Here is a 27,387-nt window from a genome sequence, read left to right as displayed (position 1 = left end):
ACTGAAACTGCACTGTAACCACAGATCTGCACACCTCAGAGAAGGCCTTTTTCCTGTTGCGATGCGATTTTGGAAACAGACGTTACACCAACGCAGTACGCATGACAAGCAAACAACGGGTAGCGCATCAAAAGCTTTGACAGCTACAATTGCTTCTCCTGTAAGGTTTGCCTATATAAAGTAATAAATCGAGTTACCAATATTTAAAACCGCACCATTCATTTATAAACACCCTGTATTAAGAAAAAGTCGCGCGACGGATACTAATGAATATCTGAATTTAACCAGTTGTGGTCCAATAAAATATGAACTATGGGTTCCATAGCAGACACGTATAAAATGAGAAACAGGTTTCTTTAACTATAGAATGAATCCTCTTCGTTACTAATATGCATTGACTTGATTCGAATCGTACCATAGGCAAATCAAATAAGTATGCCTTCACAAATGTTCAAATGAGTTATAAAAGATAAACAATAGTCCCCTGGCATTGGTGAGTGTGACAGGAAATGAAATGATACGCATAGCTATTCCTATGTAAACCTCCAACTGATAGCTGTATTACACAACAGGTTACAGAAAAAGACACAGAAAAATACATATAAGCATCTCCACCAATGCCTATGCACATGCTGAGTTCAACTACGTGAATTAATTTAGAAAAGCAAGATTGTAACTCAGAACAAACAACTTTGCAGACCTCTTCACAACACACACAGATGTGGCTCCTGTTTTCCATCGTTCTAAAACGCAGGTGCAAGCCGTGGTTGCTGTGACAGCTGAGAGTCATAAGCTAAGCCTCGGCTTCTATGATTAGCTCCAGGAAGATGTTCTACTTCTCCCTCTGATGATCCAAGACAAAGACGTTCCCCCTGCAGATCTTCTAAAGAATCTGCTGTGATTAACCAATAATACACATTTCTCTCTTAGAATGCGACAGAAAACAGAAATTCTCTCCCACTATGAGATTTGTTTCACATCTCGGCTGCACAATCGCGCTCGCGAGTCTTCAGCTTTGCTACGAAAATAATTTCGGCGAACCAATACGAAACTCACTCACAAAATTTAAAAATCAATTACTGCTGGCGTCCTTTAAGTCCAACAGATTCTTCTCGCTCGGAGTGCCTCGTGTTTTCTCATCCTCTTGCAGATCTCTATCTTTTTTCTAAAGCGTTCTTTACGCTTTATGAGGTCACTATCGCTTTTTGTTTCATTAGAGAATCACTGCAAATATAGTTACGAAGCGTCCAGACAAAATGAATACGAAACTAATTTAAAATTTCTGTGTGACACATATTGTCTCTGTAGATCTGGACTGCTTCCACAATAACCATCCATGCTATGTGTTCATTTGCATCTTTATTATAAATACCCATCTGAATTTTATAACGTTTAGTATATCTAGCTTGTTTACTTTGTTGACCACGCTTTTCTACGTATGACATATCACACTAACTTTGGAATAGAGATAATTGCCGTAGATCATATGCAACACAAACTAGCACCATGTTGTTTGAACATATTGCCAACGAATGACGTAGCTCAGCTTCGATATAACTAATAGTACTAAGTTAGTGAAACATCTGTGATTACTGAAATTTACTTTAAGTATTTTGTTTTGCTTATTTTCGTTCAAAACATATAAATAACAGTCCCTGTACAGAAACCAAACACACATGTGTGTTAATCATTGTTTACATTCACTCACGTAATACCTATCACTGCGAGAGTATGAATCATCAACTGCAAAAGTATTAGAAACAGGTATTTGTTTAAAAGCCACCCTAAAGTTAATTTGACTCTTTAGTAAAATCCTAAATCAACAGTGTCTAATTAGCGAGCCTGTCCATTTTATAACAATTGCACGTTAAAGTTATTTAATTTCTAGCTCATTTATTTCCACCTGACTACTGCAAATTTTACTGGAAAATATTATCGGTACACGTGTTCTATTCAACGAATAGTTCAAAAGTAGGATAGTCCACTCCAGAGTTCTAAATGTACCAGCATCTATATTTGCTTCTATCTTCAGCATCCGCCAATTAACTGTGTCTTCCTGCGTGCTAGCCACATTACGTTCATGCGTTCACTGTCGCCCAAAAACAGGAATGTTTCCAGTCTTTAGTCTTACCTGTTGCTAACAGTTTTAGTCTTAGAAACCGATTACGTTGATGATGTTTTACATTTTTTAATTTTCTTTTTTTGTTACTTGTCACTCCTTGCAAATAACCTATTCTATAGCAAATTAGAAAAAATTGCCTTTATTATTATTTCAGATTTTACGTGTGGAATACTCCACAGCAAGATTTTCTTAACTTTAATACAAACAGTCCAACAGAGGAAAAGTTATAAATCAAGATTTTAAAGAAATGAATATGAGTAACAATTTCGAAATTGTATAAATTGATAACTTAAATGAAACACTAATAGCGTTGCTAAAATGTATATATCCGTAATATAACTGAAGAAATAGCGCTATACAAAAAAGTTTAGCGTTGCTAAAATGTATACATCCGTAATATAACTGAAGAAATAGCGCTTTAGAGAAAAGTTCCTTGTTAACGTATTACGTCTACTGTTCCTTTAACATCTCATCTGCCTCCGTGTAAAGCACAGAAGTTAACACAATCTTTCGTCGATTCTTGGTACAACAACATTATAATAAATGAAAAGCACCAGTTCGCTTTTTGTAGATCAAAAGGAAACAGGTGCTTTTCGTTTATTAAGCACAGTAGTAGTATTACTAGTTACTTTAAGTTAACAAATCATTCAATTTCATTTTTATTGATAATTCTGAATTTTTTCGGTTTTTTGTCATAATTCAAATATCTAAATTAAACTTTTGTAATAATTTCCTATTCTATAAGGAGCTTTTGTGTTAGCTTTTCGTACTAAATGTTTAGTTTTTGATACTGATCTTACGTACTATCTGTTTCACGTGGGTTATCTTGTCACAACTTAAACTCACGATACGACATGTGTCATTTGTTACTGAAATTTTTGCAGCAGTGTTTACGTTCCAGTTTGTTTTAATGGAACTGTTGTCGATATCGACCCTGAAAGATGATAATACTTTTTACATTTCGATGTTGAACTTGAGTTGTAGATTCGCACTGGGTTGTCCTACAATATGAAATGTATCAGATTTCTATCACGCCTAATAGTCGACTATAACAGTTCACTACATTTTTTGGGAAGAAATGTACTGTTGTTAGTGATTACTATTTCGGTAATAAATCATCGTTCTAACGCTTCCAAAATGATTCGCCTCTTCCTGCTATTTCCATTGCTAATTATCTGTTCCAGTAAGTCCAGTGTGTCTAATAGCTTGTTCTATAGAGCGGTTGCCGTACAATTATTTTATCGCTACCTTCGCTTCGTTCTCTATTTTGAACGAGTACTGTAGCAGTAAAATTGAAATACTTCAAATTTCTTCTTCAGTTTTCCAGCGGCTTCTGATATCCCCCGCGCTTCAGTTATTTTCTCTATCTTGCTTCTTCTACTACAGTATCTAACCCGGATTTGTTTTTAAAGAAGGCGGTGTCACCTTAATTTCTACAGTTATTATACCACTAATGAAGCTGTTTTTCACAATCGTGAAGTAAATGATATGTAATGGTTTCATTTGATTTTTTGAAACATACTTTCATAATTCCTTCATAGAGCATTTCTCTTTATGTGTATCTGGGGGAGGGGAGGGGCGAAGGGGATTCCTTGCCCAAACTATGCGCTCCGTCTCTAATGACCCCATCGTCGACGGGATGTTCAACCTTGAACTTCTTTCCTTCTTAGAACGTGCTGTCTATGGTCTTGAATTCGACAAGGACATAGAATTTTGAAATATATCAGAGAAAAGGTGATGATCAGCTAGCCATAGCTTTTATCAGTTCTTCACGTGAATACTGATAATGTGTCAAGGACGGGACGTCTCTTTATCTCATCGTAGCGCGTTTGATATTACTTATCTGAGAATTTTTTTGACGTAGAAGCAGTGCACGTTGATAATATGTGTATCTCTGTTGCTTTTTAAGGAGCCGCCATCGGCAATTGCAGATAAAATATTACTGTTGAAACAAGAAACGGCAGCTGTATTTGGGCTGCTCATTGTAAGTGCATCCTCGATTCGTGACTATTGTGGGGGGGGGGGGGGGCAAAGTATGTCTGAGAAAAACGGCGTGGCTCTCCGACAAGGAAACAACGGCAGGAAGTGTGGCAGTGTCCGTGAAGGATCTCAGCTGGCCTGCGTCCGTTCACCTGGGTTGACCTCTGTGTGACTAGAAAACCATTTAAGGAGTTAAAATCAAGATGAGCAGCGACGATAGTGTGGTTTATAATGTCACAGTGATGAAAATGAAGTAGTAGGTGGTCGGCAAAATAATTGAGGATGGGCGCGGTAGGATACCAAATGTCGTCTAGCAATCGCAGCTTCCGAAAAAAAAATGTTTGTTAACATCAAATGTAAATTTAAATGTTTGGGAGACTTTTCTGAATATATTGAAACGTAGTGCTACAGACTAATTCTGAGAATTTGAGTGTTGGCATTGCTTGAATTAACCGCAAGTGTTCAAACAAGAATATGAGCAATTTTCATGCCATGATATGTACCCCCAAACTGAAAATGTAATTTATGAATAATGCGATTTGACTTTTGACTAGTAATAAGAAGACGGCACACTTTCGCAAAGCGAAACAGCGGGGGTAAGTCACTCGGTCGTAATACCTTTTGAATATTAAATATGTAGTTGAGACTGAAAGTTCCTCGCTACACGAACTCGAAGGGTGATAAAGTGCACCATATACGTCGAACTAGCTCCTTTACTGTAGCTTATTAGCAGTTGCCTATAACCACCTGGTAAGATGAGAGCATAATTCCCAATGAAGACAATTGAAAATTTGTCGTTTCTACCATGGGAGTTCTGCATCGACATCGAACGAAGCTTACCACTTACAAAAGATAAATTCTAAAGGAACAGCAGCGTATATTCAATGCATATGTTGTCCGATGGGAGAAAGTTTCAGAATTCCACCATGAGTGCAATTACACTTATCACAATAGATAAACCAGGAAAAGTGGTGTAAAATAATTCTTCGTAACTGACAAAGACATTATTTTTCCAATTCATCGACGGTGACTGTGGATATGCATTTGAAACAAACTCTTTAAATTTGATCATTGTACTACCTTAGAACCACGGCACGAAATTAACAGTCCCCAGTGCACAAAACACTATTTAATGTTGAGAAAGAATCACGCCACAAAATTAACACTTCCCAGTACATAAAACATCATTTAACGTTGAAAGATCTGTTTAAAAGTCGCTTGAAGCTACAGACCCCTAACACTGAAATAGATACAGATCAACATGTGTTAGAAAGGAAATACCAGGATGAACAGAGACACATATTAGCAAGCAAAATTTCGATGTAAATATCAAAGCGGAAGAGCTACCCTTGTGACAAAGTGGAAATAAGCAGTCACACTCTGTCCTGACCTACCTTAAGGCATAGATTTCACTTCCTAATACAGGCTTGATTCAACAGTGACTACACGATCAAAGGGAAATAGATCTGACACGATAATAGATTAAGATCAGAAGGGAGCAGCTTAATCCTCCTGCAGTAATGGTCGACTAAAGGCTATTTTATACGGGTAAAATTTGAAAATACCAGGGTTACATGACTAATGTAACTTATACAAATTGAAAAGGCCACTGGAATCGGTGGCAAAAGTGCCTAGATACAAGCCAGCGATCTCAGGACGAGGAGACAACGCTCTGTTAGCCGGTAAAATATGCATATATAAGTTATTAGAGTGCCCTTACAAGAAAAAAAGGAATAAAACAAGCGAGAACGAGCGAGAGAGATCTGGCCTAATGATGCCATACGGCAGTAAAACGAGACAAGTTACATTAGCGGCAGTATAAAGAGTCGGTAGTCCGGCTGTGATTGTAATTACCAGTTGCCACCGTAATTTAAGATGCTCTGACTGTCGCACCTAGCAGGCAACAAGGCCATATATGGATTCTCCTACTAACTGGTAGTATTAGATCGACCTCCTTGCGCTTGTAGCACTCCAACTCCACACGCCACCTAAACAGCAGGACCAGGCAGTCTTGAAGCTAACTGTACCAGCCACTGGAAAGCGTCTAGACTGCAGAAGAAACGAATCCGAATGACGCAGAACTCTTACTGTGGGAGTTATCTAACACGTCAGATTTCATAGGAAACTGTTCATAGCGAAGATTGCTCTACTTTCCGTAGCCAACCTAACAGTTCTCATTGGTACAGTTTCGGAAAGGTTAAAAATCTAGACTAGCTAGCATTGCCTTCTCCTAACGGTAATGGTCGCTTCTCTGGTGCCTCTCTCTTGTGTCCCTCCACAAAGGACCTGTCAAACGGAAACCGTCATCTTTCCGCAAATTATCTCCCGTTTCATCATCACTATCTCTTTAGTATCTCTCATCTACTCTCCTAATACACATAAAATCCTAAGAAAATTATGCTCTGTTTTATATAAACAAAGCAGATCGTATGTGTGTATGTTCTGGATCTTCTCCAAAGCCCCTGCATCGATTTCAATCAAATTTGGCACAGAAACAGCAGTAACACGACTCCAATAGAAGCGGAAATATGGATAAAAACATGTTTTACCCGTCCCTGGTCTATAGGCTGCCTGCATGGCAGAAATGTTATTTGGCAACTGTATCAGCCTGCCAAATCAAAACTACTTTACAGTGCAGTCTACATGTCAGGGGCAAAAAAACAGTTTCCTGGGCCCCAACATGTAGCCTGTCTTGCATGGCAGGCATGTTGTGAAAGTAGTAAAATTTTGGAAATTTGTTGTAAGGTCTTATGGGACCCAACTGCTTAGGTAACCGGTCCCTAAGCCTACACGCTACTTACGCTAACTTAAACTAACTTACGTTATGGACAACACACAAAATGGTTCAAATGGCTCTGAGCACTATGCGACTTAACTTCTGAGGTCATCAGTCCCCTAGAACCTTGAACTAATTAAACCTAACTAACCTAAGGACATCACACACATCCATGCCCGAGGCAGGATTCGAACCTGCGACCGTAGCGGTCGCTCGGCTCCAGACTGTAGCGCCTAGAACCGCACGGCCACTCCGGCCGGCGACAACACACACACCCATGCCCGAGGGAGGACTCGAACCACTGAGGGGCAGGGGGGGGGGGGGAGCCGCACGGACCGTGACAGGCGCCTCAGTCCATGCGGCTACTCCACGTGGCTGTGAGAATAGTAACCGCCTACTTTATTGTGCTGTATTGCAGGAGCTACATGTCCCAATGAGCATGGCTGGAGATGAGATGAATAAAAGATGGGATATGGTCAAAGAGAGTGGGTGGAGGAAATGGACAAAGAGAGAAGGAGGAGGAGATAAAGAAACAGAGAGATTAGGAAGGAGGACATAGACAGAGGTGGGAGGATGAGGTGGACACACAAAGAGAGGAAGAGGTGGAAACAGAGAGGAAGAGTAGGAGGTGTGTTCAATATATGTACGAAGCTGTGGCGAAGTTAATATTGATAACTCTGCATAGAAATAACAACCTTCATAGCCAAATGGGTCATTGCCTCTGTTGCAGAAGAACGCATCTTTAGTTCCTCATACCTCTTCAGGTTTTTCTGGCATAGGGAGGTGTGATATTGTGTCCAATTTGCCCATGTCGGGGCCACCTGAGGAGCTACTTAAGTAAAGAAGCAGCTGCATCATCAGGATCCGTCTGCTGACAATAACGGCTAGAGGGATTGGCGACACACTGATCGCATGTCTTACGATGACAGGTCACTCCTCATGCTGCCTTGTAGGAAGCAGGTGGCTGGTCGAAACAGGTCTAAGGCCTAATCCACGTGTGGTGTTTACTTTACTTTAGAAATAACTTTGATAGCTTCAAAGGTTTGTTAGGCTGTAATCATCGTCATCCACAGGTGATGATAATATATTTTTAATTTCACTTCATCTGGAACCTGGAAGTACTCAGAGACTGTACTCATTTCAGTTGGTTGAAGGGGGTACAGTAATCAGTCGAAACTTGGGTTTATTGCCCCACATCTAGATATCAGTTACTGAGTGACCATCTTCAATGAAGTAGATAATGTCAACACATTGCAGCCTTTATTTGGCTTAGTCGCTCTTACTTTGCATTGCAATTTGAGCTCTTGACTTATACAGTCCAAGAGGGGCTATGCCAAATAACGGCTGAAATGTATCAACTTTATCTGCTGCACTAAAGATGATCACCCAGTGACCGAAGTCTGCTACAATAAACACAAGTTCTGACTGATTGCTAAACCTCCATTCACCAACTGTGGCAGTAGTAGTTTGCTACCCTCCTGCAGAGTGTGGCATTACATCCGGATTCCAGCGAAGGATACCGAAAGGTTTCCCTTGGTTGTCTCGCAGCTAATGGAACTGGGAGTCCCTCATAAATACTCCAAACTGGGGTCCTCTCTACCCCACTCTCAGCTCGCCTACTATTTTGGCTCTACAATGGGACACTTTACTAGCATTTGGATGGACGGCGGTTCAAGTACTAGCGTGGCAATCCTGGTCTAAATCCTGGTTTTAATCGCTTGAATCAAATTCCTGAACGGATCCCTTCATAGGGCACGATCTAGATAGCTTTATTAGCAAAAGTAAGTGTAACAGGTTGTCTGTTTTTTCTCCTGTGGCCAAAGTAAATGACTGTCAACAATCTGCTATCATTGGCAGTCTATGAGAACGATATATGAATACAATCATTAGACACTGGCGACGCTGAATGCTTCCAGAGGTGTTGTACGTTGTAGACATATCGAACTCGAAATACTACATCAGTAGACTGTATATGAATAATAAAATAATTTCCGGATTAAGGTCTGAATGTTCATCTGTTTCTGCCATGTACGAACCTGCATTTTTTTCACCAGCAACGTGTCGTATTGGGGAATCAATGAAAATAGCCCCAAAATAAATTTCAAGCGGTTTAAAGAGCTTTGCAGTTGCTGCACTCGATAATCTGGAACAGTTTCTACCTGACTGTAATGCAGATCAATCCATTAAACAAGATTTCGTTTGTAGACACGCCACTGCGGGTACATCATATCAAAGTTTGAGTTACTTCAGCCCACCTCGAATCTAAGTGTTCTATTTCCAATGCATCCCAGCTGCCTAACATCCGTCATCGCATATGTGTCTCGTCTGATTGTTGTTGCTTCACTCTGTGTTTTGTGTTGCACCTTTTGACGATCGCATATTACATTTTCTTTCACAGTTGTGAAGATATTTTCCCAGAAACAAAGATAATAGGGGTGACAAAACTAATTAACCACAACTGCTTTGTTAGACAAAGATGGCCTACCGAAAAACACGGATGTCTGAACGTAAAATACACAAATAATGCTTCTGGACAACCACAGAATTCTTTCTGATAGAGTTAGGGTACATTTTAGGTTAAACGTAATGCACTGTATAAAACCACGTGTCTTTAATTTCTTTACTTTGTCTACGAGATGTCAAGAAAAAACTTTGACATTCGACATGTTTGAAGAATAGCCCGAGTTGTTCCCTGTTCTGAGAACTATTTATCTTATTTATTTAACCGGATCCGATTAGGGCAATGAAGCAAACTTTTACACCATACCAGAGTTTCAAACATACAGTACTTTCCTTACATAATAGTTGCCTAAAAAAGATTTTGGTGTGATAAATATTATTAAAATGATTTGAGAGTCTACAGAGACAGTGTGAGGAAACAATACTAACTGTCAAAGTTAATACTGACACCTACTACTGCTGCTGCTGCCACTAATAATAATAATTATGATAGAATAACAATATTAATGGAAGAAACAAAAAGAATTTATAGGTTTACAAAATAGATGTTTTCTGATATAGAGAGTTCTGGGAAAAGAAATTTAAGGAGACTGCACCATTTAAGGATACTGGGAAAAGAGGAAGATGGAAAGAAGGGATTACAGAGGTAACGAGTGCGTACAGGGACAATGGTAGTTATTTTTGTTGTTGTAATAAATAACTTATTCAGTTGTCTAATATAATGCGGGAGATTACACCAGCGTCGAGTTTCTGCTTCTGGGAAGGACTTCTTGAAAGTGGCTGAACGATGGGGTGCAACAGAAAGATTTTTGCACTGATGGGGTGTTTCTGGCATGTTGTTCGGATAGGAGTGCTAAGATGGAGGAGACATGTGAGGGACAGTACTCAATGATTAGACAGAGAGCATGGAAATCTCTGCGCTTGTGTGTACATAAACAGGATAGCTGTATGTATTACGGTAAAATATGATTATAGAGTCGAACATCACAGATATAACGAACAAATGCGTTCATAACAATTTCCAGGCTCCGTGAGCGTTACAGAGACAGACCTTGCAGGATATCATCGCTGTAATCAATTACTGAAATTATAAGTGTTTCTACAAGTTTCATTTTTCAGGTTAACACGAAGAAGCTTTTTATATTTTTGTAGGCCATGGACACTGATGCCATCTTGCATAATGTAGTTATGTGTTCAGTCGAATTTGGATTTTTGTCTAGAATTACTCCTAGACTCTTGATGACGGAGAGAAGCTGATACTTGTCCAATATACGATTGAAGTGGTAGGTTCAAAATGGCTCTGAGCACTATGGGACTTAACAGCTGTGGTCATCAGTCCCCTAGAACTTAGACCTACTTAAACCTAACTAACCTAAGAACATCACACACATCCATGCCCGAGGCAGGATTCGAACCTGCGACCGTAGCAGTCGCACGGTTCCGGACTGCGCGCCTAGAACCGCGAGACCACCGCGGCCGGCTGAAGTGGTAGGGATTCCCGATATTTCGGGCTAACGAGCCTAGAATGATCAATCAGTAACGCTTGGGTTTTGGATTGGCTGAGCTTTGTCCCCATATTTTGTGCTCATTTTAATGGCGCACACATAACGGTATCGAGATTCTCGATAACTATCCTCAGGTTTATTTGTTTTGTACTAAGGTACAACTGGAGGTCATCATTTGAAATTTGCTGTAGGAATATGGTTTCTGTTGCAGTTTGATACAGTTCTGCCTGACCGTTTATTTTTCTATTTCAGGCAAGAAAAAGATCCTACACGAAGTATGCGGCCGCTTCGTTCCAAAGCAGCTGATTGCCATCATGGGGCCGTCCGGTGCTGGCAAATCCACGCTCCTCGACATCCTCTCTGGCTACAGGTGAGATCTGACGATGCTTAACGGAAACTGTCCATTCTTCTGACTGAAGATTTAAGTGACTTCGGTCGTTCACTTGCGTAATAAAATGCTGCCGTCCTTTCGATGTAATTTATTGTATACTGCCAGTTTCGGTGATACGGTTCACCATCTTGGCCTTAACTGAGGCTGAGGGGATGAACTTCAGTCATATACACGATCCCATTAGTGGTCAACATCTTAGAACTGGTTTCCGCAGACTGCTGTAACAAAGATGTAGTGTCTGCAGACACAAATATCATTTGCCATCTCTACTGTTGCTTTCCTTCTAATGGAATTCATTATAACACTATATCGTCAGTAGAAAGTACCAACTGTGCTTGTTGAATGTTAAGTGGAACGTAACTGAACCATACAAGAAATAGGAGTGGGGCTAAATTTGAACCCTGTGGGACTCTCATTGTGACTTCTTTCCCCAGTCAATAAAACTTTCTACCCTTACCGTTGTTTCAATTATTTAGTACAACCTTTTGTAATCTGTCCGTTAAGTATAATTCAAACCAGTTGTGTGTAAAACTATCACTTTTATAAAAACTTGCCATTTTTCAGAGAGTAATATGATCTATCAATCAAACGCCTTGGAAAGATCACAAAAAATACCGGCTGGCGATATTTTATTAATTAAGGCCTGTACTATTTGGTGAATGAATGTATAAATAGCGCTGTCAGTCGAACAACCCTTTTAGAATCCAAACTGTAATACGCTAAGTAAATTGTTTCAACGTAAGTGTCAGATTACTCTTGAGTACTTTATTTCCAACATTTTTCGAAAACGCATCAGTAAGGGAACAGGATGACAACTGCTTATGTCTACCTCGTCACCTTTCTCATGAAAACGGTTAACAATTATATATTTTAACCTCTCTCAAACAGTTCCCTGACTCATGACAAATTGCGTGACTCACTAAGTAGATTACTTATTAAGTTGGAACAACTTTTCAGAATTGTGTTTGAAATTTCATCAACACCACATGAGCTTTTGTTTCTTAGAATTTTTATAGTTTTATTCATTTTAATGTAGAATATTGGTGTTACTTCTAGTTGCTTAAAGTTTCGTGGAATGTCATTTTAGTATATTCTCTTGCTTCATCAACTGAGCAATGTAATCCTGCGTTTGCTGCAACATTTACAAAGTATTTGTTTCAATTATTTGCAGCTTATGGATTAATCAGTCACAACACTGTCATTTAGTTTGACTGATGTGGTATCTTGAATTCAACTATCTTAAATTCAGTTGCGCAAGTGGGTAATAAAAATTTGTGTATAGCTGTTAACAGTAAAAATTAATCAGGAAAAAAATGTAAAATAATATTTTAGAGTTAGAATGAGGCAGAGAATTTACAGTGGAAGAAATTATCGTTTGGAGTCGGATTCACACTTTTCAAGGCAGATACCAGTAATTGCTAAATTCCTATCAGGTTACGTGAAGTGGAACGGAACAACTGATAACGAAATGACGAAGGCATTCAGAGCTTTCTATTAAAACATCGGTGACCGATAGCATTTCTCAGCAATATTATGAGTAGGGAAATCGCATTTCTGTCTCCCGTACAGGAGGGTTGCACCTCTAATGACGAACGTCTTTCACTGGTTGCCGAGACTCGTGCCGCAGAAGGAAATTACAGCCACTCACTCACCTTGACGTCAGCGCGCAGCGTCAGCGACCTTAACCTAACTAAGGAACTGCTTAGACATACGTTACGCGACCTCTCGCGCCTGCAAAGCATCAGAGCCAGTACCGGGAACTGGTTTTGCGTGCATCTTATTGTCGCCGTGTAGCCTTTATTTGCTGAAACTTACATAAGTCTCAGCTTTGACACTGACCTGTAATGAGAGAGACGAAAGTACGGCTTTTGACATATACCACGAACTTGAAAGAGACGAAAGTAGAGCTTTTGGCATGTACCAAGAACTTTCTTTTATACAGTAGTGGATCCAAAAGTGAGACGACAAATCTGTTCGGCACAGATTGCCTCTCTAGAAGATGGCCCGGCCGGTGTTACAATAAGACATCCGCACCAATGAGAAATTGAAGATTCTTAAATCCTCCTTTGCTAACAGCCAGAAAACTGAGGTGTTGAGACCACAAAACGAGACTCGTCATCATTTTTGGGGTGTGTGAGTTCGTTCTAAATGGGGCTTGTTGAGTGATATATTTCCCTATCGAGCCCAGTGTTGAAATTTCGTTTTGTGCAGAAAGAGGACTTGTCACAGAGACAAGTCCCTGTAATACACGAAAGAATTAGAGGCGTGATGGAAGCGCTATACAGGGTGAAGCGAAATTCGCGCACTCTGGCTTGGCAGCACGGCTTCTCACATGCCAGCGATAAAAAAATGTCTCTCACACAATTTCGTCCGGTGAATACATCCGGCAGAAAAAGGACGTTAAAGAGAGGCAATCTGGCAACACTGTAACCACATGTAAGGCAACTACCTCGGCCAACACATTTTAGTTGTGCTGTGCAGTTGGCGCAATGGATAGTGTTTTGGGTTAGCAGGTAGGATGTCGAGGGTTCGATCCTGGGTTGGGGCGCATGTTTTTTATTTGCTAATTTCATTCTGACGTTTCATACTGTAATGTACACCGTTTCTCACGTCACATGCATCCTAACATAATAACACTTAGTAACACTGAAGCCGGCCTGTGTGGCCGAGCGGTTCTAGGCGCTACAGTCTGGAACCGCGCGACCGTTACGGTCGCAGGTTCGAATCCTGCCTCGGGCATGGATGTGTGTGATGTCCTTAGGTTAGTTAGGTTTAAGTAGTTCTAAGTTCTAGGGGAATGATGACCTCAGTACTTAAGTCCCATAGTGCTCAGAGCCATTTGAACCATTTTTTGTAACACTGAACATAACAAATACGTGGTTAGACAAATAAGAAATAGACAGTCGAAACAAATGACCTGTCTTAGGACAGAATAACTACAAAAACAATTTCGAGATGCTAAATATGATAGCACTGTACAATAACACAACATCTACTTGTGATTTATAATACATGTAATATGAGCGCTCGGATGTCGCACATTAGCAACCAGTGACAATAATAACGTCAATATTAATGACCGCATAACCTTCACAACAGAATACGTTTTCCTCAGAACAACAGATGCCAAAGCGACACCCCTGCACGTCCAAACATTGCTCAACGCACCGGATCTTACAACTCTGGGGTCTTCGCGGCAAAGCTGGGTCCTCAGTGACAAGAGCAGCATGAACAAGCGCTACCGGTTCTTCCACAATCGTCGGCGGAGTAGAGTACACGTGCTCCTTCAGGTGTCTCCACAGGAAAAAATCCAGGGGATTTGCGTCAGGTGGCCATACATCTGGACCTTCACGTCCGACCCATTTGTCTGGAAATGTTCTGTCCAAATACTGTCTTAGATTAATTCCAGAGTGTGGAGGTGCACCATCATTTTGGAACCATATCCTCTGCCGAACATGTAGTGGAACATCTTCCAGCATATCAGGCAGATAGGTTGAAAGAAATGCATGATACTATAATGCAGTCAACCTGTCAGGCAACATTTAGGGGCCCGAACACCTGTCGCCCAATATTCCGGCCCAGACGTTGATACCAAAGCGAACTTGATATCCACGGTCGCGGGTGACGTGCGGCTTAACCTCAGACCACTGGTGGGCATAGTGCATATTGAACACAGCCTCACGAGTGAATGCTGCTTCATCCGACCTTATTACGGCGTCATCGTTGGCTTCCTGTTGTTGGAACCACTCGCAGAATTGCATCTGCTTGTGGTGATCTGCAGGATGCAGGTATTGCGTGAAAGCATTATGATAGGGTGCAGCCATGCTCGTGCAGCACGTTAACGAACGTGCGTAGCGAGACACGCAGCTGCCTTGCTAGCACTACATGCACTTCGCTGAGGTTCTTGGTGTATGACCTCCACAATAGCTTCCTCAGTAGCTGGAGTACGGCGAGTCCGTGTCGCGCGATGGTGGAAGGAAAGAACCTCACTCCCGAAGGCGCAGTTCCAGACGACGAAACACGTCTGTATCTGGATGGCGTAGACGAGGGTATCTACCGGCATATTCACGAGCACCAACACCAGCCGGGTTATCAAAGGCACCAAAGACCAGTAGCATATCCGCATATTCATTGTTTATGTATGCCATATGTCTGCCACACTGCTTTAGAGGTTTACAGGGAGCAAATTCGACACATGTACGCATGGTCATGGGAATATGTCACGGGCGCGTTACTCTGCTCGCAACTAGTCCCTGTCTGGTGGACAGCGCATACAGTATAAACACGCCGTCAGTCCTGTGCGCTGTTCCAGCTAACACGCATTACCCCTCTGACAGATATTGTTCTGCATAACTCATCCCTACAACGCCAATTGTGAAATGTTCAGTTTCAAATTACACTGTTTCCGTAACGGTAATAGACGTGATGTTTCCACAATCCCATCGATGGAACAGTGATAATAATAATAATAATAATAATAATAATAATAATAATAATAATAATGCGTTGAGTTACGTACTAAATAGCATGCGGTTACCAGACTCAGTGTTGGAAGACATAATTAATGGGACCATAGTGATAACACATACAAACAGTAACCGAGTTTGGACATTATTCGCAAAGCACGTTGCTAGTCCTGCTGGAACATAAGGCAAGAATAAAAGTTGGTACTAATCCATTGCAGGAGGGTACAAATAAAACAGATTTCGCACCTAGTGGAATAAGTGGTGCGAATAATTTCACGCCCACTACGTGGAAAGGGCTTCTTTCAAAGCTGACTAATCTCCCATTTCTACGATTGTAGTAGGTAAGTGGAAATGTTTTCTCGAGGACCCGCTGCAATCGCTGTTGACGATTAAGTGGCAGAAACCGTACCACATGGACTACATTTACCAAATAAAAAACATATGCCTCAACCCATGATCGAACCATCGACATCCTGCTTGCTAACCCAAAACTCTATTCACTGCCCCAAGTGTATAGCACAAACAACCGTGCTGACAGAGGAAGTTACCATACATGTTGTTACAGTGTTACCATATTGCCACTCTTTAACGTCCTTTTTCTGCCGAATGTACTGGCTGGGCAAAATTTTGTGACAGACATTTTTTATCGCTGGCCTGCGAGGAGTCGCGCTGCGAAGCCCGAGCGCGTGAATTTTGCTTCGCTCTGTACAGGGATGCAATAAGCAGCTGTGAGTTTTCAAATTAGCTTCGGTGATGGAACCGTCAAAGGTGTCCGGAGACGATTTACATGAATTTAGAAGGGAGAAATGACGAGCCCTGAATTGTCCTAGAGAAATGTGATAAAATAAGGTCATGGGTCGGGAGATAACCTACTGGAAAGGAAATATTGTTCCTAAACGAAAACAGGTGCATACTGCAGGTAAATAGTCATACAGTGTTCATTGTTTATGTTCTCTGTACATAATAAATGGACGGAAAAATAAATCGCAGCACCAAAAAGTAATAGATGTAATGCAACCAAATTTCTGTGTAGGAAACATATTTAAGTGATTAACATTGCAAGATCACAGGTTTATGTAAGCGACATAAGTCACTGCAAATGTGAAATGTTGACACATTACTAACTGATGTAGCCCCCAGAATGTTGACCGCTGAGTCTGCAAGTGATGATGGAAGGGATCACTGTGTTAAAAGGAAGCCTGCGGATATCAGTGACTGAATTCTGGCCCCTATTTCGATTATACAGGAGATGGGACCCTTCCTACAAAGAGGTCAGGGGGCCTCAAGGTGGCGTTTTGTAATGCTGAAACTGGTAGCAATAAAAAAAATACAACGGGAAATTTAGACACCTGCAAGTTTTGTGATTTGAGATTTTAACACTCCCATGTTACAAGTCACGGCACTAAACACGATAATGACTTACATTATGTCGTCTATATCGATATGTACTGTTTAATTATGAATTATTATTATTCTCTTGTCAGAAACGTACTAGTACATGTACATACATTTAACACAGTTATGATTAAATTACTTTTGACCAAAACTTGGCCACTTCCAGTGTATTTTCTGTTGCTTGTTGAAGATCATCTTCTGTACAGGAGACTGGGCACAATCGACACCGAACCACGTGCCGAACTGTCTGTTTTTCTCCATAGTCCCACCAAATATCATTTGGATCAGTGTATCCCCATCTTGCCAATTTCACTTTTGATCTCCCAACTCCAGTTCTCAATCTATTTAGGGACTTCCAAGTTGTCCATTCCACGTCATGGCCTGGAGGTAAAGCTTCAACATCTCTTTTCCAATCAGGGGAAGGTAGGTCGTAGCCCTCCATAGTTGCAACCTAGCTTTTACAGCAATGGGTCTAAGTTCCTTTGATGTCCTGAGGAAATTCCTCCTTGACTTCAGTCGTTGCGGTTGCGGTTCATGCCCATACAGAGGATGGGTAATTTCCTGTTCCACTGCGTTTCTTTCCTTGTTCGTAGCTCTCTTCGAACAGGTGGTGGTGCTATTCCTGCGATGTGATAAAGCCATTCCACTGGAGTGGATTTTAAGCAGCCTGTTATAATTCTGCAGGTTTCGTTGAGAGCTACATCCACCTGGTTGGCATGAGTTGAACTATACCAAACAGGACAGGCATACTCTGCCGCAGAATAAGATAGTGTCATTGCAGATGTTCGCGTTGTTTCAGGTTGACTACCCCACTGTGATCCGGCCAGTTTCAGTAGGAGACTGGTCCTGGTGGAAACTTTCGACTTGCATTTCATGCAGTACTTTTTGAAAGTGAGAGATCTCTCAAGTGTCACTCTTAGGTATTTTGGATTCTCGTAGTGTTCCAGTTGGACTCCTGACCATACTATTTTCAACTTGAAAGTGGTTTCCTTGTTTCTAAAATGAAAAGCATACACTTGGGTCTTTGAATGATTTGGTTTAAACTGATTTGTGCTGTAGCATCTGGATAGATCTTCAAGGGAATTATGAATGATTATACAAGTAATAGGAATGTGTACGAACATGTTGAAATGATTAAAGAGAATGCTTTACTTGAAAACATACTATTTTTTGTTTCTTGATATTTGTGACAAAATGAGTGCTGTTTAAATGAAAAGAGGATATGTCAGTCATTTTCTATTGCCAGTTTTTATTATTTGCCTTTATTCTACGATTACAGATTTCGGTATGCATTCTTCCTGGTGAGCATATGCGTTTAACTATAAGGTCTGGAAATAATACTATTCATATTACACAGTTTTTTCAGTATATCTCAAGCCTACTGTTGTGTGACATGTCCCCCTGTTGATCTCAACACTTCAGTTATTGTACGTAACCTTCTTGAAGCATCCCTCTTCACAGATACGTCAAGACATGTTTCCCATAAAGTCTGCCTCTAGCTGGCGAAGATATTTTCCATTCTTCCATACTTACATCTACATCTACGAGGGTAATCGCAAAAGTAAGGTCTATTTTTTTTATAAATACATAGATCTGTTTATTTCTGCAATGGTTTACATCAGTTTAAAGCTTGAACATATGGCTATATTTCGACATTTTCAGCATTCCTGTCTATGCATTTTTGTAGACGCTGTGGCAGTTGTTGTATGCCCATCACATGCCAGCCCGCCGCCATGCTGTTCAGAAAGTTATGAACCTCTTCTTTCACCTCGTCGTCGGAGCTGAATCACTTTCCGGCCAAATGTTCTTTTAACTTAATGTACAGGTGATAGTCACTGGGCGCCAAATCAGGACTATAGGGTGGGTGGGTGATTATGTTCCACTGAAACTGTTGCAGGAGAGCAACGGTTTGCCGAGCGATGTGTGGGCGAGCGTTGTCGTGGAGAATGTGCACGCCCTTGTTCAACATTCCTCTTCTCCGGCTCTGAATTGCCCGTTTGAGTTTTTTCAGAGTCTCACAGTACCTGTCAGCCCAGTGGGCATAAAGTCGACCAACAATACCCCTTCCCGATCCCAAAAAAGGTTGGCATGACTTTACCGGTAGACAGTGTTTGTTTGAATTTCCGCGGTTTTGGCGAATAAGAATGCCGCCAAAAAAGAATGCCGCCACTGGCGTGATTGTTGCTTGGTCTCAGGTGTAAAGTGGTATGCCCAGGTTTCGTCACCCATGACAATTGAGTCCAGAAAGTTGTTCTGTTCGGCTGCAAGGCGGTGAAGAAATGTGTGGGAAGCATCAACTCGTTGCCGCATGTGGTCATCAGTCACCATGCGTGGCACCCATCTTGCGCACACCTTCCGGTAGTTAAATGTTTCCATTAAAATTCTGTGTGCGGTGCTTCGGGAAACCTCAGGAACCAACACGCAGAAATCATCCAGGGTGATCCGCCGATCTTCATGCATGCTTTTCTTAACCTTCAATACTGTCTCCTCAGAAATTGACGGTCTTGTAGTAACCACAACCAACAGCGGGAACGCCTTGGGCTGCGGGTCGGAGCCGCCAGGCGGGGAAGCCGCCGGCGGTGGAGCACGCACCACCGGGTAAACACAGGACGAGTCGGACGACAGACCAACAACTGACAACAACCGACCACGACCGACTATGAGCTACACAACAAGGAAGAGATAAACAACGGAGGCTTGTGGAAACCACAACACCAAACACCAAACGTAAATCCACTTGGAACCACAGCCAGGCAAATGTCAACAACGAGCAAGACCAGAACGCAGTACCGCCGAGATAGAAACGAAATCCAGAGCGAGTACCAGACTGGCTGGACTACGGTTTTTTTTTTTCTTTATTGTGATTTTAAACCTGTACAACAGGCAGGCTGTCAGCAGCATTCTACGCCGCTCTCCAGCCAGAGGATACACAAAGAGAAGAAACACTGAGAAGACATATAAGTTACAGAACGGTGGGCAATAAAACAGTAGACACATAAAGACAAACACGGAGCCGTTCACACTTGACGATAATTCACACTGCAAACTGTTGATACGACGCACAAACACTGAAGAAGACGATGGGACTGGTGAACATTTGGACTACGGCAGAGCGGGTCCCTATATACGAAACCGGAGGGAGCGGCTATTGGCCGCTGTCTGCACGTGGCTTAGCGGTGGCGCCCTCGCTGCGCGAGAGCCGCTGCACGGAATAGCCGCCGTGGAGGCGGAGCCCTCTATGGGCTGACCACGTCCATTTGTTCTGCCGCGTGTTCGACTTCCGCGGCGGAAGGTACTAGAGGTCTCCCGCTCCTTTGTTCGTCGTGAATTTCGGTCCGACCAGCTGCAAACTCTCTACACCACTTCGCGGAGGCGGAGCCCTCTATGGGCTGACCACGTCCATTTGTTCTGGCGCGTGTTCGACTTCCGCGGCGGAAGGTACTAGAGGTCTCCCGCTCCTTTGTTCGTCGTGAATTTCGGTCCGACCAGCTGCAAACTCTCTACACCACTTCGCGCAGGCGGAGCCCTCTATGGGCTGACCACGTCCATTTGTTCTGGTGCGTGTTCGACTTCCGCGGCGGAAGGTACTAGAGGTCTCCCGCTCCTTTGTTCATCGTGAATTTCGGTCCGACCAGCTGCAAACTCTCTACACCACTTACGAACATTTTTGACATCCATGCACGACTCACCATACACTTCCATCAATTGGCGATGGATTTCAATCGGAGCAGTGCCCTTTGCGTTCAAAAACCGAATAACTGCGACAATTCGCACTTGGGGGTAACATCCAACGGGAGCTCCATACTCAACGGCTGCCAAACCAAAATTGAGAGCCTCAACGCAGCGTGAGCATGTTTACACACAGCCCGTGTAGCACTCTTCATAACAGTGTGACCAACTGCCACACAAACAGAGTTCCGTACTTATAAAAAAAAAATAGGAGACCTTACTTTTGGAATTACCCTCGTATACTCCGCAAGCCATCTTACGCTGTGCAGTGGAGGGTACTTTGTGTACGAGTGTCACTTTCTCCAGTTTCTTGTTGCAGTCGCATGCAGTTCGCACGAAGAACTCTCTTTTCCAGCTTCACATAGAAGGAGACACTATAGCCATTGCTGCGTGTTTTTACCACACTTACTGGCATGTCTTTCAGATATTCTTCGCAGTGAATCACGCATCCTTTCAAATACACCTGGCTCCGTCCGGACTGCGTCAACTTTTCCTGTAACGCCTGCACGTTTTCGATGGGTTGGTCCTGCACCAATGTCTTTTAATGTCGCCACAGCCAGAAGTCCAAAGGATTCGTGTCTGGTGAACGGGGAGGCCATGATACCGGACCTCCTCGAGCAATCCAATCGTCCATGAAATGTTGCAGTGAGGTACGGTCGCACGATAAGTAAAAAATGTGGGGGCACCTCGTCGTGTATAAACAACGTTCGTTATAATCATCTTGAATGTTGCACTTCTTCTTATTTCAATGCTTGCTAAGGAAAATTGGAAAGAAATTCCGTCTGATGCAAGACACCGTTTTTGTGCTGTGTTTATACTGGAAGCTCTAGATCAACTACACAGCTCACACACAGCTTGTCATAATTCTCGATGTTTCCGTGGTTTTTTCCTCTGTTTGCGTCGTGGTAACATGCTTATTTCTTTCGCTGTTATCGTTACACGTGCATTTTTGCAATTTGTTTGCCAAGACAAAAATAAAGGAAAACCACACGACAATAAAAACTACGATAAGCTGTAAATTTTGTAGTAAATCTAAAGCTAGCTGCATAGACAACTAATAGCTTCATTTCAGAAAGAAAATAAACGAATAATCCCACTAAAGGTAGCGCAAAAAGTAGTGAAACATGTTTGGGTGAAAAGAAAACTACAAAAACGGTGTCTTGCGTAGGGTGGAATTCCTCTTCAGTTTCACATTTGTTGTCTTTTTGTTAGAGTAACGATCTCGAATACCGCTCGTATTTTATTGCTTAGAAATCAGTGCTTCATAGCACGTGTTAATGTGTGTGGTCAAGTTTATGGCCCTATGAGTCTGTCACCGATAATTCCTGCCCATATACTCACCGCCATGATTGCCCAAGGATTAGCATCAGACCAACGAGCGTACTGTAGTAAGTTCATGTACCATCTCCTGCGAATACGACTCATGTCTAAACAAAATGGAAGCTGTGAACAGCGGATCTTCAACAGTCCATACCTGAAAGGGTACTGGCTTCTGGAAATATAACTGTAGGAACGTTTCTTCTAGTTTTGTCCAATACTACCTCTTGTAGGAGCATCCTCTAATGAATTTACCTTTTACATTTACGTCTAGTACCATGTAGATGATATGAAACTTTCTGGTAGATTAAAACTTTGTGCCGGACCGAGACTCGAACTCGAGACCATTGCCTTTCGCGGGCAAGTGCTCTGCCAACTGCCATAAAGTTTCATTTCAGCGCACACTCCGCATCAGAGTGAAAATCTCATTCTGAAAAAAAACAGGCTGTGGCTAAGCCATGTCCTCGCAATAACCTTTCTTTCAGGAGCGCTAGTTCTGCAAGGTCCGCAGAAGAGCTTCTGTAAAGTTTGGAAGGTAGGGGACGAGGTACTGGCAGAGCTGAAGGTCTGAGGACGGGTCGTGAGTCGTGGTTGGGTTGCTCAGATGGTAGGCCATTCTCCCGCGAAAGGCAAAGATCCCGAGTTCGAGTCTCATTCCGGCACACAGTTTTAATCTGCTAGAAAGTTTCACCATGTAGATAAATTCCTGATGCCTTAATATGTGTCGTATCATCCTATCCCTTCTCCTTGTCATTGTTTCCCATATATTTCTCTCTTCACCGATTCTGCGGAGAGCTTCCTCATTCCTTACCTTATCAGCCCACCTAATTTTCAACATTCTTCTGTAACTTCACATCTCAAACGCTACGATTCTCTTCTGTTAACGACTTTCCCGCTGTCCAACGCTAACCAACATACAACGCTGTGCTCTAAACATACATTCTCAGAAATTTCTTCCTCAAATTGAGGCCTATGTTTGATACCAGTAAGCTACTCTTGCCCAGGAATGCCCTCTTTGCCTGTGTTCGTCTGCTTTTTATGTCCTCCTTGCTTAGTCCGTCATGGGTTATTTTGATTCAAAGGTACCAGGATTCCTTAAGTTCTCCTACATCGTGACCAAAGTATATACCCCTAGCAAATTCATAAAAGTCGACTGGAAACGCAGGACCAAATAACGTACAGCTGAGACGCGTGTGCGGTCGGACGTTACCGTGGAACAACAGGATATCTTTCGAAAGTTATACCTCTCGTTTCCTACGGATCACCTTCTGCAACTATTTTAGCGTCGCCGATAATCGGCAGCATTCACGGTGTCTACAGTGGTAAAGGAAAGTACTGTGGTCAGTACTTCTTCGTGGATACTGTTGTTTGGATCTTTTTATGGGGTGGGGGAAGACATATCCATTATATTGATGCTTTCCTCTTCTCTGGTGTCGCATGTTGCACTTACGTTTCGTCCCCTCCAGCCATAATGGAATACGCTGCGCCTGGTGGCACCAATTATTTTTCTGTAGCGGCCCCTCGAATCTCTAACCATGTGCAAACACGGTGCAGGAGCAACCGGGCGTGCAACGCATCCATAGGCCAGGTTAGATGTTATGAGGGTCCCTCCGCAAGGAAGTTTGGAAGTGAGCTGGACCATTATCATGTAGTATATCCTTCGTACCATCAAAGACACGTCTTCCAGCAGGGAAGACAGCGTTACCCTCAGAAGGCCATGAAGTGCAGACATGACTCACCTGTGAGGCATTGTTTAAGCCCAGGCTCCAAATATTTCCAGAAAACCTTCTTAATAGAAAAGCTTCGTTGTAATTATGTTTCCAACGTTGCAGTTCGTGTTACTTCAGTGCTTGCTAAGAAACATTGGACAGCAATTCCGCCTTATGCAAGACACTGTTTTTATATCCACATTACTTCAGTCATCGTCAATTTCTCTGCTAATAAAAAAACCTATTTACTACTTTTAGTGTCTCGTTTTCTAAACTAATATTGCCCCAAAAATGCACAGCTTACTACAGAAAGGCAACATGTGCACATTCCCGACTTTTACAGTAGAGAAAAATAAATGAATGAAACCGTTGATACAGTTTACCTCTGGTTTCTCGGTAGCCGCACTTGCTTGTTATGTAAATATAAGTTTAGTATGGCGTGAGGAAAAAGAGGGAGAAGTTGGACATGTTCCCTTTCTGTAGTACACTGGATTTTCAAAATTATAATAAATATTCTTTGTTACATATTTATGAATAACATTTAACGTTTTTCATGATTTCATTACTCAGTTACCTTCATCTACATCACGAGATGCCATTGTTATATAAATATAAGTCAAGTATGACGTGAGGAAAAAGAGGGAGAACACTTCACCGCTTTTCAGCTGAAATGTCATCTCATTTTAAATAGTGTGAACCCTTTTTAGATCTCTAGGAACGACTTTACTGCATGAATCATCGCTCTGGTAGATTTCTTTTATAGACCGTAGGCCACCAGGAACTGTAGTCGATAAAAGAGTCCACCATCATGTGAACAATGGAAAGCTAGACATCGTTTTCTTGAGGGATGTTTATTACTTCAACAACGTCGTCCACTATATAGTATCTCCTCCTTCAGCTTCCACCGCATTATGCCACGCCATCACCTACATACTGTGGACTAGTTCGCTGTTTGCAGTAAACGGGAAATTGACGGTGTTGAATTATCAAGCATACAGGTTACTTTTTGCGGAAAACAATGTACTGATCCTCTCAGAGCCATTATCGTCGAAAAAACGAAAAATTATAAATTTCGTACTTGGTACTGTTCTGCAGTAGAAATTGAAACATACCGTAGGCTACTGTAGACTATCGTAAATAAGCGTAGACTACGGCAGTTTTTCCAGTAGCTTTAGTCATCTAAATTCGTAATCGCTTTACCTGTAAGTTACGTATCTTGCCTACCTACTTGGGCGTTACCACTTGCCATTGTTTTGTTTGCTTGTGCGATCAGCGTCTTACTAGATACCCCTAGAAATCGGCAACGGTGAACTGTCTGCTGAATGATTGAGGACGAATAAAGGGCAGCGTAACGTACATAATATTTTTTCTACATAATTATACTTCTGTTTGTTACTAAAAAATAAACAGTATTTATAGCAAAATTGAATCTCTTAAAACGCAATTTCCTCAGCAAAAGGTAAAATTAAGAGAAACCATGGCAAAAACAAACTATGAGGTTTGACCATGATGAAGAGCGTTCCATTGAGTGCAAAATAACAATAGTCACATAGATTTTTTATCTCATTACATGTAAACTGTACTGGCATCAAACTAACTGCTTTGGTTACATAAGAGCGCAGAAGTTACGCAAGCAGCTAATTTTTATTACTTACATAATGTAATTTATATCTTGTGAGGATATGAAAGACAGAATGGACTAACACCTAAGGAAGCGATGTTCTAATTATGTGAAAAATAAACCAATAAAAAAAAAAAAAAAAGTCGTCGGCTCCCAGTTACTTTCTCATACATTCATTTCTCTTCCTTTCCCAACCAAAGCTACTAGTACTGCCGACAGTCCTACCATTTGCTACGCCATTACAATGTAAAATCGTGCTGGTATTGAGCGGAAGGATACTGGGCCACAAATTTATTACGTTCAAATGTGTGTGAAATCTTATGGGACCTTACTGCTAGGATCATCAGTCCCTAAGCTTACACACTACTTAACCTAAAGTATCCTATGGACAAACGCACACATCCATGCCCAAGGGAGGACTCGAACCTCCGCCGGGACCAGCCACACAGTCCATGATTGCAGCGCCTTAAACCGCTCGGCTAATCCCACGTGGCCAAATTTATTAAAATATGTATTAAAAACACGAACCAATTTAGTAAAACACGGAAAATTATGCGAGACAATCTGAGCAGCTACCCCCCCCCCTCCCCCCCGGAATTATGAAATTAATTTCCAACAACACAACTGTTGCTACATGTTACATAACTTTCAGAAATGGGTGAATGAAGTTAAACAAAAAATTATTTTTTGAGAACAACATTAAGTTAAAAAAATTATAGATGCTTAGTACGGATGTATATTCAGATCACAAGTCTATTAAATTAATCTGCATATTTCACATTAGGATTTTCGAAATCATATCGAAAATAGCTAACAGGTCATTAACTTCAGCCATCCACTGTCACATGACTGCAGATAGTTCCAAGCAAGCAGAATCTCCAGACTGCATTAAATTCAAAGTATGATACAAGTGGGAGTTGCAGAGCCAAGCAATTTCTCATTTCTAGCTTGTTGATTTGGGGGAAGGGACCAAACAGCGAGGCCATGGGTCTCATCGGTTTAGGGAAGGGTGGGGAAGGAAGTCGGCCGTGCCCCGTCAAAGGAACCATCGCTGCATATGTCTGAAGCGATTTAGGGAAATCGCGTAAAACCTAAATCGGGATGGCCGGACGCGGGATTGAACCGTTGTCGCCCCGCGGGATTAGCCGAGCGGTCTGGGGCGCTGCAGTCATGGACTGTGCGGCTGATCCCGGCGGAGGTTCGAGTGCTCCCTCGGGCATGTGTGTGTGTGTTTGTCCTTAGGATAATTTAGGTTAAGTAGTGTGTAAGCTTTGGGACTGATGACCTTAGCAGTTAATTCCCATAAGATTTCACACACATTTTGAACCGTTGTCCTCCCGAATGCGAGTCCAGTGTGCTAACCACTGTGCGTCCTCACTCGGTAGGCAGTTCTTCATTTAAGTGTGGATGACGATCGCCACTAGACAAACACACTTTCAGTAAAGTTATTGATCGTACCCAGACCTCTTCAGCTACACCCACAATGTAAACAACAGATACGTCAAGCTATACTGTAACATTCGAACCACTAATAAATAATCTGCGTTTACAGCACAAATAGACACTGTAAATACTTTTTAAAGAGACGAATGTTGGGCAAGAAGGACCTGATTTCAGAACAGACAACAAATTTTAATTATAGGTGCGACCAAACTTATTCAAACAGCTCGAGCACCATTAATTAGTCACAGAAAAAGTGAGATCTTTTGAAGTATTAGTGAATGAAGATGTTTACATTTCACGATGGTTAACGAGGATGGTGATTTAGAATTGCCACTGCGCCTCACAATATGAACATGCACACGGTAATCGGAACCTCCCCATAATTTCTTGCAGATCGAAGCGTTGAGATCCGCTCGACCAAACGCTGGCTTCAAGTAGGTGTTATGACAAGTTTTCTAAGAATCAGGAACCAA

At 41.9% G+C, this 27,387-nt stretch overlaps 1 protein-coding gene across 1 annotated transcript in view; it reads left to right on the top strand.

The window, feature by feature from the left end:
* The window catches only part of LOC124802447 (ATP-binding cassette subfamily G member 4), a 205,079-nt gene that overhangs the window by 87,144 nt on the left and 90,548 nt on the right, over positions 1-27,387 (top strand). Inside the window, exon 2 of the mRNA XM_047263231.1 lies at positions 11,096-11,213. Within this exon, the coding sequence (XP_047119187.1) occupies positions 11,096-11,213 (118 nt within the window). The remainder of the gene's footprint in view (positions 1-11,095; positions 11,214-27,387) is intronic.

This window comes from Schistocerca piceifrons, chromosome 6 (assembly GCF_021461385.2).
Source record: "Schistocerca piceifrons isolate TAMUIC-IGC-003096 chromosome 6, iqSchPice1.1, whole genome shotgun sequence".
Lineage (NCBI taxonomy): Eukaryota > Metazoa > Arthropoda > Insecta > Orthoptera > Acrididae > Schistocerca > Schistocerca piceifrons.
The sequence above is the reverse complement of the archived record's forward strand: the minus strand, read 5'-3'. Positions and strand labels throughout refer to the sequence as shown.